We start from the raw sequence: 12,111 nt of genomic DNA on the forward strand, positions 1-12,111 counted from the left end.
GTGCTTGCTGTGTCAACAACCTGTGAACCTGTGCAAATGTCCCTGTGCTGACAAAATAAGTGTAAGGTCTGTGGTTTTGAAGTGCTCATATGTCTTCAGGAAAGGTTTGCTTTGTGCCATACAAAACTGCACCAAAAATGTAAAAAGTTTATGGTTGTTATCGGAGCTCTAATAACACGTGGTAGCAATGAAAGGCCAGGCGTTCATTTAGATGGGAACACATATACCAGTATCGTGCAAAATCGCTTAGCGTGAAATCAAGAAACTGGGATTAATCCTGGCAAAGAATTATTTCTCTTTTGTCTCTTCTCTCCGTTCCTTATCACATAGGATGGTTTAGGATGTGCACTGTAGAAAAACCTCCAAAATTCGATTTAATTAGGTATGTTACGCAGTGCAGAATACGAATCTAGGCCACAGATTGTGTGCATATGGGGCGGGCTCGCCTCAGATATAGAGACAGGTATTGAGAGTCTGCCGTTTATTGCAGTATTATCCTTCTACCTGTGTTTGGGACTCGTGTGTAACATGCACACGTCACTTTGTCTTGTAACACACTATTTCTACCTCTTACATTTGTTTGTTTTCGATACTTGCACAAGTGCCACCAGTGCCTATGTAACGTTTGTTCTTGTGTTTGAGGGCCCTCCATATATTGCAGTATCATACCTCTACTTGTACTTTGTTTTCTTTTGTAACCTGCGCAGACGTCACTTTTTCCTCCTGTAATGCACCGTTTGCTCCTCTTGTATTTTGTTTGCTCACATTTGTCACTTTTGCCTCATTTAATGTAACGTTTGCTTTTGTATTTTGTTCATTTGTAATGTTCTCTTGTATCAGTTCTGTTCCTATTGTGAAGCCTCTGACACCTTCGGGTGAAGTCCGCGCTCTAAAAAAAACGCATAAATAAATAATAATAATAATAATAATAAACATGTTCCTCGGTGCGTCTCTTGCAATAAAGGCTTTTCAATACAGGGACATCCTCTGATGTGACGTAAAAGGCTTTCGCACGTCTTAGGTCCATATCCTATGATAGGTTTGCCGCGTGCTTTGCAAACACACCCCAGTGCCAGGGCTCGTGCACCTCCCTCCGTGGGCCCCGCCTCTCCCCCCTCACTGGCAGCGCCTCGTGGAGCGGTCCGTGTGCGAGGCGCTATGCGAAGCCCCGCGCCCACGGGTGTGGGGGCCTTTAAGGACGCCATAAGAAGGCGCCATGGTTCACCGCACACCAGAGGCGCCCTCCCGCCTCCAAGCACTGCAGGGGGGGGGGCTCAGAGGGCCAACGCCCCCCACACCCCAAAAAACACCCCAAAAAATGGAGCCGCGCTTCCTTCCCCTCTCCACTACTGACGCAATAGCGAGTTTACGCACTTCCGTCTGGTCGCAGCAGCACTTCCGGAGACACCTCGCTCGCGGGCCCTATGTCACTGCACTTCCGGTCCGCTTCACACTGCACTTCCGGTCCGCACTGCACTTCCGCTTCAATGCTCAGGCACCAGCGCTTTGAAGGGCTCACGGCTACGGTACTTCCGCTTCCGCTTCGATGTTAAAGCAGTACGTTCGGATAGAAGACACAGAAAAGGGACTACAACAAGGCCGCAGGGCACCGGCCATCAAGCATTGGCAATGACAACCGCTGTGCCAACTTATAGAATGCGCCACCAACACCCCTGTGCAGGGGGGGCACCCCATCTGTAGAAGCCTGTATTTTTCTAACGAGCCAAGTATTGTAGAAGCAGGAAAGGCTGCACACATTTTCAATTTTTTTTTACGTTCAGTCGATTTTTAAAAAGCATATTTCATCACAAGTAAATACAATACAAAAAATAACACCAATTGTTTTGAATATTAATACTAAGAAAGTCAATATGAATGAGAAATGTCCTGGCTGGAAACTTTTGGTTCTAAGGACGCGGAATAAGTCTAGTCCCTGGAAAATAGCGACAGCAGCATGGCCGCTCGTTATAGGTCCCTAGCCGTAAGCCAGAAACTGCTGATCCAAATGCATTGGTCCGGGCGGGGCAGAGTGCGGAGGCCAGTGAAAAGAGGGGGTCAGGGTGGTTGGAAGTGGAACAGAGCCGGAGGCCGCCAAATCCCTGCCAGGGGCCGCCACGAAAATATGTATCCATCCTCAGAGGATTATTATATTAAGGATATATATTGGCGTGGCGGCCCCTGGGGTTTGGTGACCCTGTGCAGGTGCACAGCTTGCACATGTCTAAGGCCGCCCCTGGAAGGAGAGGGGAGTCCGTAGTGTCCATCATGGCTCTGGGTGAGAGTAGAGTGCTGGTTGAGCTCCCCCCCCCCTGTGTCAAGCCTGGCAGCTGGCAATGCGCACCAGGTCTCACGTGCACCATCCGGAGACAACAGTAGGCCCGACCTCAGACACCACAAGATGGCTTGATCAAGGGTCCCGTTTGCCTTGCATAAATAGGGTGGCGAATTGCATCAAACCTAAGGAAAACACCCACCAACCACTAAAAGGAACCCAAAGTTAGCATAAAAAAAGTCTCTAGAGAAAGGGTGGTGTCGAGATATCTGGAGGAATAAAGGAGGGGCATGCTGCATGCCGCATGCTGAGAACAAAGAAAAATACACACACATGTTCTTGGGGCACATTATAACCACTAATGCTTAACAGCGACACGCCCCCTCCTTGCACAGTCCTGCGCCCATGCAGGGGCGTAACAAAGGCCCCCGCAGCCCACGCGGTGCGGGGGGGCCTCGAGGTCCAGGGGGCCCCCTGAGCTCATTGCAGACTGGCTCGAAATATGAGCTTAAACTACGGACGCACCCACGGCCCAGACATGACAAAATAAATAACTTTCAATTCTGCGCAGATGTCTCCGGGTCTGCGGCTGCGCGTTTTTCACGCTTAGGGTGGCGCGCAATTGAAAGTGCGCGTCTGGTGAGGCCAGAGATTACCGAGAGGGACTGCGTGGGCGCAGGTCATCATTTAATTATTTATAGCCTCTGGCTAGCTTTGCATTCTTGCCCTGTCTTCTCTTCTGATGATCGCAGGGATGCATCGTGGGGCAGGCGGCCGGGAATACATCAATACAAGTAAAAGTTCATATAGTCAAGTCAAGTCAAAGAATTTATATAGCGCGCTACATACCCATAGGGTCTCAAGGCGCTTGAAGAAGGGTGGGGAGTTACTTGTGCAAAAGCGATCGAGGATTGGGGCACAAATAATCAAAAACGCTCACAAATAGGTAATGGCGCCGGCACAATCAGGCACAATATATAGGCCGCGATTCCGATCGTTCTGCTGAGTGGAGACGAAGACCATGATGATTTCTCCAGTGCGAGGGTGTGGCACCTATCCTGGCTGCACCGGCGGTTTCTTTCAGCTCCTGCCCCCGGTAAAGCTTTATATTTTCCAGTCTAAGCTTTTTCCTCGGGGCACTGTTCCCCTTTTACGGTCTGTTAGCATTTGTTGTGTCTTCCTTTCCTCCATAAATTTTCATACAACAATAAAAATGCCACATAGATCGATCGGAACGTTGCCTAGTGGAAATTCTGGCTGATTATCAAGTAGAGCAGAGAGTTAATATGCCGACTGCAAAGCATGTGTTGAATGCAGGTCAGGAGAGCATATAATGTAAATATAGTGCTTTGTTGGAGACATCCATTTGTTTACTTGCAGTGTTTAAGTTAAAATCCCAGGGAGCTATTAACAGTCGTAGAAGACCTGCAAGGTATAGATTAGAGTGCTATGATTCCCCCCCAGCCTTTCATTATTAGAATATTGCAAAAAGGGTTCATTTTGGTAATAAAAAAAAAACATCTGTTCTTATTATTAAAGAGAACTGCCTAACCTTGGTGTTACGTTTAAATTCTGAGTTTGTGCCAGACCAAGCACTCTTAAACTATCAGTATGGATGACATGTGGCTCTTACCCCTTGTAGTCCTCTATCTTCTATCCTATGTAACATTCCTATACATTGATTTACACATTTTGATTGTTTCTGTGTAATGTATGTGTGATGTAGAGTGCTCTGAAACCCTACACTGGTATGAGTAGCACTATAAACCTAATTAAATGCATCTCAGCAAAAGGGTGGCTATGGAGACTGGAGGGGCACTGTTAAAGCATGGTAGCGAGGGAGTCCGTGGCGGAGTTTGTCATTGGGGGCGTCAACAAACAAACAAGATGGCCCGGGATAGAATAATATACATACAGGTGACAGCAAGTGGAGTGCTCTTCTGCAATGGCCAAAGTCATGCAACTAAATTGAATTATCTCCTGTCTTGGTGACCACTGTTGATTAAGCGTTCCTCCAATATTAGCAGGCTTGAGAGCAGCAATTGGCGCCCTGGCTGACTGTAACCTATGTGCTCCTCAGCCTCACTCTCCTGAGCCTTGCCCGATGCCGAGTGTCCTTGCCCACTGACCGATCAGATTACAGGGGCACTAGGTTAGTTCCCTTCCATTTCTGGTCCTTTTTTTTGCAGGTACGTTTTAAGCTCTTCTTAAGACTTTCTCGTTGCTCAAATGGGTGTCATTTCTCATAATTGTATGTTTCCCTCGTCTTCATTGCTTAATTTTTCTCGCGAGGAAGTGTCACTCACAGTTGTTGAATGTCACTCATAACTACATTGAAATTATGAAAATGTCACACATAACAGTTTGAAACCTTGGCAGGTATGGGTGGTTGCATCTTGCACACTGTCGTGTGGCTGCAATAAATCAAAATTAAAAAATTGTGGGAGATTCTCATTTCGTCACACGCTCCTTTCAGCACCGCAACCCACATTGCTTTCCGTTTGTTTTTAGGTCTCACCTAGCGAACGCAGCGCATGCGCTGCATCACCTTGGCGAGCCTATTGTTGTCGGTTTGGTACGCGAAGGGAGACAAACCTTGTGCGCGCACGGACAGGCGAGGTGCACGCGCATGGCGTCTCCTTTCTGCCTCACATGCTCCCACTGCACGCTCATATGCTATACAAGGCAGACACGCTCTTGTTTTCCATTGCAACATGCAGGCGTATGGACCGGAGATATGCATGCACACTTTAACGTGGAGACAGCTTGTTAGTGTAATTGTTGGCGTTTTGCTTTCTGGATTTGATCTGAAGCACTATACACTGAGGTTTCTCGCTCTGTTGTGCATGGAGTATTCGTTTAGTTTTCGCAACATGCTCTGAATGTTCCTCGTTCACCCTGTGCTAACACATATCCCCTGGCCTGCCCGTGCACAGGTACACCTCTTGGTGCCTGATATATTCGCGCCTGTCTTGAATGCACACACCTCCGCCATGAGGCGGGGAGACAGTAGCACCCAAGATGAGCCAAAATCCAGGATGTGGCCATTTTTGTGGGGTTCTTTTGCTCTATTCGTAGCCTGCCTGTTCATCTCCAAGCAGGCCCTCCCCTGTCTCTGCCCCCACTGTGAACTATTTACACAAAAATGCAATTGAAGAGTTTGTTATTTTTGTGTCTTTTCAAACAGCATCCAAGGATTCTCGTGCAGCGGGGGGCCAGCTCCAAATAAGCCTTTCTTCCTAACTCACTGACCACACCAAGGCCCCTTTTGTGATCTGCTTTTCAAAGCATAAGCCACGACAACACAATTTGCATTACTTTAGATGTCTGCTAGCTGCAGGACATGTAATTGGTGCACGCAAGTTAAACGACTAAAAACCTATGCTCAATGAAACCCCATTAGCATCCAAGATTAATAATCTCGAATGGTTCGCCCAAATGAGCTTTTCTATACTGTGGGAGCTATAATTCAGGAAACCAATTAGAAAGGCAGCCTTTTTCTATTCTGACCCTCCAGGATTTCGCGGTTTGAAGCAAAATCGGCCCTTTTTATTAAAAATGCTGCACTTTTTACAAAAGTGCCTGCGAAATCGGCACTGCATGGACTGCGGCTCCCTTTAGGTGTTAGTGAAGGAGCTGCAGCTTGGAAACTGGGATTATGATGGAGTCTCAAACTGACAGACTGCGCCACGATGGAAGTGGGCCACAATCATCGTTGTTCATCGAAGAGCCAGCTCAGGTCATGAGTGTAGTGTATATGTTCACACACCTGAAGTAGAAATGCTAGTACCAGTAGAATCATTGTAGTCTGGCTTATTTCTTCTGAAGGTCAAAAGAGCCAAATCCGAAAATGATGGCAATGCATGAGACAAGTCATACTACTTTTGGACCTTCAACAACAAATCAGCACTTTAACTTGGGTCCGCCTTTAAAAATGTGAATAACCAAAAAGTAGTGAAATTGCAAACCCATGACACATATTGCTCAGTGGAAAAAAATTGACTTCTTATATGCCTGTGGATTTTTCAGATTCTTACAGATCTTGGACAGTTTGCAAAATTTTCCTAGCTTTTTTTTCTTCAAATGTTGGATTTTTTTTCATATCTCTGGCTGAATTTGGTGGCACAAAGGAGGCCTGTAGAAACATCAGAAATGAAGGAGGAGTAACTGGGGACAAGAACTAAGAAGGTGGGGCCACCGCTGCTGCTCAAAACATAGACCATGATACTGCAGGCAGCGACTGAACCAATAATTATTTTTAATGGCAGCTCGACTGAGTTGCAGGCTGGTCTGAGCAGGTGACACCTATATTGTAAGCTTTTGCGTGGAAACCTCCAGTCACCCAGCGAGGTCTACCACCTTTAAATAACTGAACGTATCTGCTAAATATAAAAAAAAAAAAAATAGATGGCTAATGAAAGGTTATGAGATTTAAAATCCAGTGACCTCTTAATGTTGACACAGAAAGACTGCCGAAAGATGTGTGCACAAGGGGACGTGTAAGGTAGATGGAGACCTTCTCATCAGGACCCACAAATAATATTTTAAGAGACATGGGCACGAGGTGAAAAAGACCCTACGTTCTTACATTGACTTCATTCCAGGCGGCTCGAGATGATTCCACTCAGAGTGTCACTTCATTTACCTTGTTAAATTTAAAATCCTACCGAGACCATAAGGGAGAACCGGTGTCCCAACTAGTAACTTTGAGTTTTTAATGCAGCACTCAGCAGAGGGAGGGGTGGTAAGAGCCAATGTGCGGCACGTCTTAACGTATCCCTTCAAGAGACAGGCTAGCAATATTAAAAGACAGGCCCAATAAGGAAGCTGGCGGGAAGAATACAGTACACATACTTACTTTGATGGTATTCTTTATTGCCCAGCTCTGGGGTCAGTGTTTCAAGTGACCCATGAGCGGAGCATGGAGCAAAATTCATTCCAACCGCAAGCTCCAAAGGCGGTCTGAGGCAGACGGTAGCTGGGGCTGTTGCTGCTGCCCATGTAATGTCTGACGTGACAAATCTCACCATCAATAAGTACAGTAGATTCATGAAATCCGGCACAGCGCCCCACACAAGGTGTCTTGGGAGGGGGCGGGAGGTTCAGGTTGCTGCAACATCAAAGAGCTAGGTAAGTAGAATTGTGTATGGAAAGTAACACAGCTGCTACATAACCACCCCAATAACGTTCACAAATATAAATAAAATGCTTGGAGTAAAAATATGAAGTTACTAATATTTACAATGGATTCGTGATAAAAACATATTTCTAAATATCCCGGATAGCCGAGTAACAAAGGTGCAAAGAACACAGAAACTAGCCGGAGATGAGTTTAGATATCAATGGGGGTGCCGGGACTGGAATCGGGGACTCCCGCTCTCACCTGAAGGTAACGCAGCCAGATAACCGGAAATTGCATGGGGGAGGGGGGGGGGGGAGAGATGAAACTGGGGACTGCAATGTGCTGACTGGTGCCAAATGCGGTTTTTAAAAATGTTTCTTGGTGGGCCCGCAGCGTGCCCAGTGTGTGGCGGTCCCTGGGGGGCATTGCTTTTGGGGCATTTATTCATTAACATATTTATGTCCTATATGTAGCCTTGAAGCCAAAGTGTCTACATTGTAAATAAACCAAATATACAGAGCTTCATGCTGTTAAATGACTCAAAAAACTAAGATATCTGTGTTTGTTGTAGGAAAAATGGCCAAATAAAATTGCCGCAAAATTTCCATATTTGTGCCGCTAAATTTCCATTTTTGTGCCGCTAAATTTGCTAATCCATGCCGCTATATCCTGGGGGGTCTGTCTACTGCTTTATTTCAGTGTATTAAAATTAGTCATTAATCAGATATTTTTTTTTACACGTGCCTATTTTATACTGTTTAATTTGGCAGTTCAGAAAATCAATAGACGCATTGCGTTTCAGCGGCAAAACACCCTAATCCCAAATGATTTGTCCGAAGTTAAAATGAAGCACTTAGGATGTATTGTTTGATGTAAACACTGGCTCAAATAAAATGGCGTCTGAGGACTTGTTCTCCAATCTACAGCACCTATTTGTGTTGGCCTGCTCTGGACGGACTTGAATCCAGTGTGATAAAACACATCCTCCGTAGGCTGACACAAAAATGAAAACAAACTCGCAGCGTATACATTGACGGAACAGCGTGTGCTGGTACACTAAACATTTACCGTAAAACAAATTCAAAGAGCCATGGAGTTCTGCAAGGCCAAATGAATGGGCGCTATATAAATAGCCACATTATAAAATAACATTACAGCGGTGGGCATTTGCTCTAAGTTGCTTAAGAGCTGCTTAGCCACTCAGTCTTCAAACATGTGTATTTTAGAATACATCGAATAGTAAACATTTTCTGCTTTAAGTTTCACAAAATATGTTTGTACTCTTTAACCCCTTGGTTGCTCATGACGAGCTCAGCTCGTCATGAGCTACGGCGCTCCGGTGCTCATGACGAACTGAGCTCGTCATGACCTCGCCCGTTCCATGGAACGCTCGCACGCTGGGCTGATTCCCCTGCTGTGCTGAACATTCCATGGGAACGGGTGTGACCATGACGAGCTCAGCTCGTCATGAGCACCGGAGCGCCGTAGCTCATGACGAGCCGTCATGAGCACCGGGGCGCTTTACGCGCCCCCCCGCCCCCCGGCACAGCGGGGGAATGTGCCCCGCAGCAAAGGGGTTAAGTTAAGTATGGCCGTAAGGGATGGATACATTTTCCCACAATTTTTCAGTCACACTAGCATACAAGCATTTGCAATGCAACAGGTCTCGAGAGCATATGCACTTTAGCACTGATCAGCAGTGGTAAAGTGCCCAGAGTCATAAACCCAACAAAAACAGGTCAGGCAAAATACAGGAGGAGGGCAACAAGTTCAGGGATGACCCTGCAAAAAGGGCCAAGTCAAACATGTATGTACTATGTGGGCTCTGGAGATCAGCCCTCGGGCTTGCTGCGTCTGCTTAGAGACTTTGTTTTCTGTTCAACTGCCTCTATTTAACTGTCTTGATAGAAAATGACCAGCAGAGGTCAGTGAAATACCAGAATCACTTTAGCATTTCTCTAGATTACAGTCCATAGAAATTGTTTTCCATGAGCACCCGTAGATAATAATATTTTTTTTTAAATCTTGTATTTTCAGTGATATGACCACCAAAGGCCCTGATTTTATATTAAAAACAGAGCTTTGGGCTATACCATTTCCTGTTGAAAGGCAATATTTCTCTCCGTGTGGACCCATACCTGGTGTGTCACGCAGTGTGGTGCGGACGTTCCCTCCATGTTAAAGAACAGTAGATGTTTCAGCACCCAGGCTAATGTGCTGCATAGCTAAATACATATAAGGTCCCCAAGGCAAGACCGATTGCATTGCAAAAGCTTGTTTCAATAGAGTATTAGTTTGCCAAAATGGAGAGAGGCAATTTATCCTACAGTGAATAGGAGGCTCTGGTTTTCTGAAACAGATTAAATTCTTCCATTAAACATGATGTTCTGATTCAAGGACTAACATATCTAAGACTATGGAAGCTTCCAAGCAAAAAATTGTAGCACAAAACACCAACCCTTTGAACAGCATGGGGACTAAAAAGACTTTAAAATGTGCTTCTGATCAGGGAATGAAGTCTACGGACTCTATGAACATCATTCCTCACCGAGAGGTTAGCAATTTCACTAATAAACTACATCTTCCTACTCACGTGATACAGTTGCGTGATACGGATGAGGCCTTCGGTGACTTTGATAATGGCTACGATAAAGAGGACCAGAGAATATTGTCCTGCAAGGGCCTCCGGAGAAGAAGCATAACATGTCTCTAAATGGATTCTACGGGTCAGCCTATGTTCGATCCAGCTCTAACTTGTTACCCAAATTCTCCTGAATGTGTTCTTAAGATCATATTGCCCCATATGTGTCACATAAGCTGAGACAGCCTATTGATAAGGTGTATCGGTGTAGACTCCGGTCAGAACGTCCACACCCTTCCTTGCCTAATATTTTAGCTTCCACCCCTGGAATTGATCCCAACATATTACTGTTCTTTACAAAGTTTGGTAAGAATTTAAAAAAAAAAAAAAAAAGAGTGGACAACGCATGGACTAATTCTCAAGATAGACTCTTGGACCCAACTAGTCCAATGACTAGACTACTGGACATAGCAGTAGAAACAAGACCAAGAGCACACAAGTTGATGCTTCCTCTATGTCTAATTGGGCTCAAAGTGTGGTATATCTTTTCGGTAACGCACAAGCAGCCATTGCAGAGGAGCAGAGTAAAATTTTACTCTTAAGATGACCCCAAATTTGGAAATCAGTCGCTACAGAAAAGAGTTAGTAAGCAAATGGCCAGGGGCGTTTCTTAGTCAATGAGATTCGGGGGTGCGAATCACAAATTTCTCTACTAAAAAACAGTATGCCGAAGTTTGGAGGAATAGCGGAGGTGTGAGATACACTGTTCCCATAAGGAACAAGTTCAGTGTTTATTTAATTTAGGTGGGCCTCCGTCTAAGATCCTTTAAAAAAAAAAAATACGTTGAAACCTATTAGTCAAAAGAAGACAAGAAAAAACAACAAAGGCATTAAAGACCCGACTGAGGGCTCCCAGACCCAAATCTGAAGCAATGAATGCATTTATTTGGGGAGGGGGTGTTTCACACCCCAAATACGCCCCCTAAAGCTACGCCCCTGCAAGTAGCATCCTTTTTAGGTCTCGCCTGTCGATGCGCATGCGCATCGAGCAAGCGAGACTATAGGGGCTCAACGACTCTTTAGCCACACTGCAAGGAATCGTGGCGATTCCTTGCAGTGCCCGTGACTTTTAAGCTCAATGCGCATGTGCATTGAGCTTAAAAGCGCGTGCACAGCCGCCCGCATTCCTCCGACACCTTTGAAGTGAAGCTTAGCTTCACTTCAAAGGCCCGGCTTCTTCACACCCACATGCCGCTCTGCCCCGCTCCGCCCCCTCCCCTGAGTCATCCTGCCTGCCCTCGACGTTCCCCCCGCCCCCTCCCGCCACGCAATGCCGAAAGCTTGTTATTTTTGTTGCTTTCCCTTTGCTCGACTAATAGCACGGCGTCTGTGAAGCAGACGCCATACTTCATGTTTTGGACGGCATTTATATTACGGCCGCCTTATCTTTCCTTTCCATCGCTGCCTCTATATTTCTGGCTTTCTCCCTCCCTCCTTGCGATAGGAGCCCTCCTCCCACCCTCCGAGCACAAACGCAGTTTACACAACCATTCATTGACATGTGAGGTGACATTGTAATTGAAAACAATTTAGAATATGCATTTTCATGCCTATGTAGGCAATATCAGCGTCATCTACCACAAAAGAAGAGTTATTTGAGAGAAAAAGTGTGCAGTTTAAAAAAATATATATTAGCGTGTTGCAATAGTTTATTTTTACTTCAACGTATTACGGCCGCCTTATCTTTCCTTTCCATCGCTGCCTCTATATTTCTGGCTTTCTCCCTCCCTCCTTGCGATAGGAGCCCTCCTCCCACCCTCCAAGCACAAACGCAGTTTACACAACCATTCATTGACATGTGAGGTGACATTGTAATTGAAAACAATTTAGAATATGCATTTTCATGCCTATGTAGGCAATATCAGCGTCATCTACCACAAAAGAAGAGTTATTTGAGCGAAAAAGTGTGCAGTTTAAAAAAATATATATTAGCGTGTTGCAATAGTTTATTTTTACTTCAACGTATTAACTAGAAGCAGGGCCTGGTTTTATATAAAATAGCCGGGCGCCAAGTCTCTGCTGTGCTACCTCAGTGCTGCGGCTATCCTGCCGGGTGATCACTGTGTTTTAAAAAAA

At 45.6% G+C, this 12,111-nt stretch overlaps 1 protein-coding gene across 3 annotated transcripts in view; it reads right to left on the reverse strand.

Moving 5' to 3' along the window:
• Positions 1 to 12,111, reverse strand: part of LOC144811934 (glutathione S-transferase P 1-like) — an 82,044-nt gene that overhangs the window by 52,370 nt on the left and 17,563 nt on the right. Inside the window, exon 2 of one of the 3 annotated variants that reach the window (XM_078673908.1) lies at positions 7,131 to 7,382. The exons of 1 other annotated variant lie outside the window; for it this stretch is intronic. In XM_078673908.1, coding sequence (XP_078530034.1) covers positions 7,131 to 7,323 — 193 coding nt within the window. In that variant the 5' untranslated portion in view covers positions 7,324 to 7,382. Of the gene's footprint in view, positions 1 to 1,374; positions 1,507 to 7,130; positions 7,383 to 12,111 lie in introns of those variants that run through there. One more of the 3 variants, XM_078673926.1, reaches the window with a different exon arrangement.

Source organism: Lissotriton helveticus, chromosome 1_1 (genome assembly GCF_964261635.1).
Source record: "Lissotriton helveticus chromosome 1_1, aLisHel1.1, whole genome shotgun sequence".
Taxonomy (NCBI): Eukaryota; Metazoa; Chordata; class Amphibia; order Caudata; family Salamandridae; genus Lissotriton; species Lissotriton helveticus.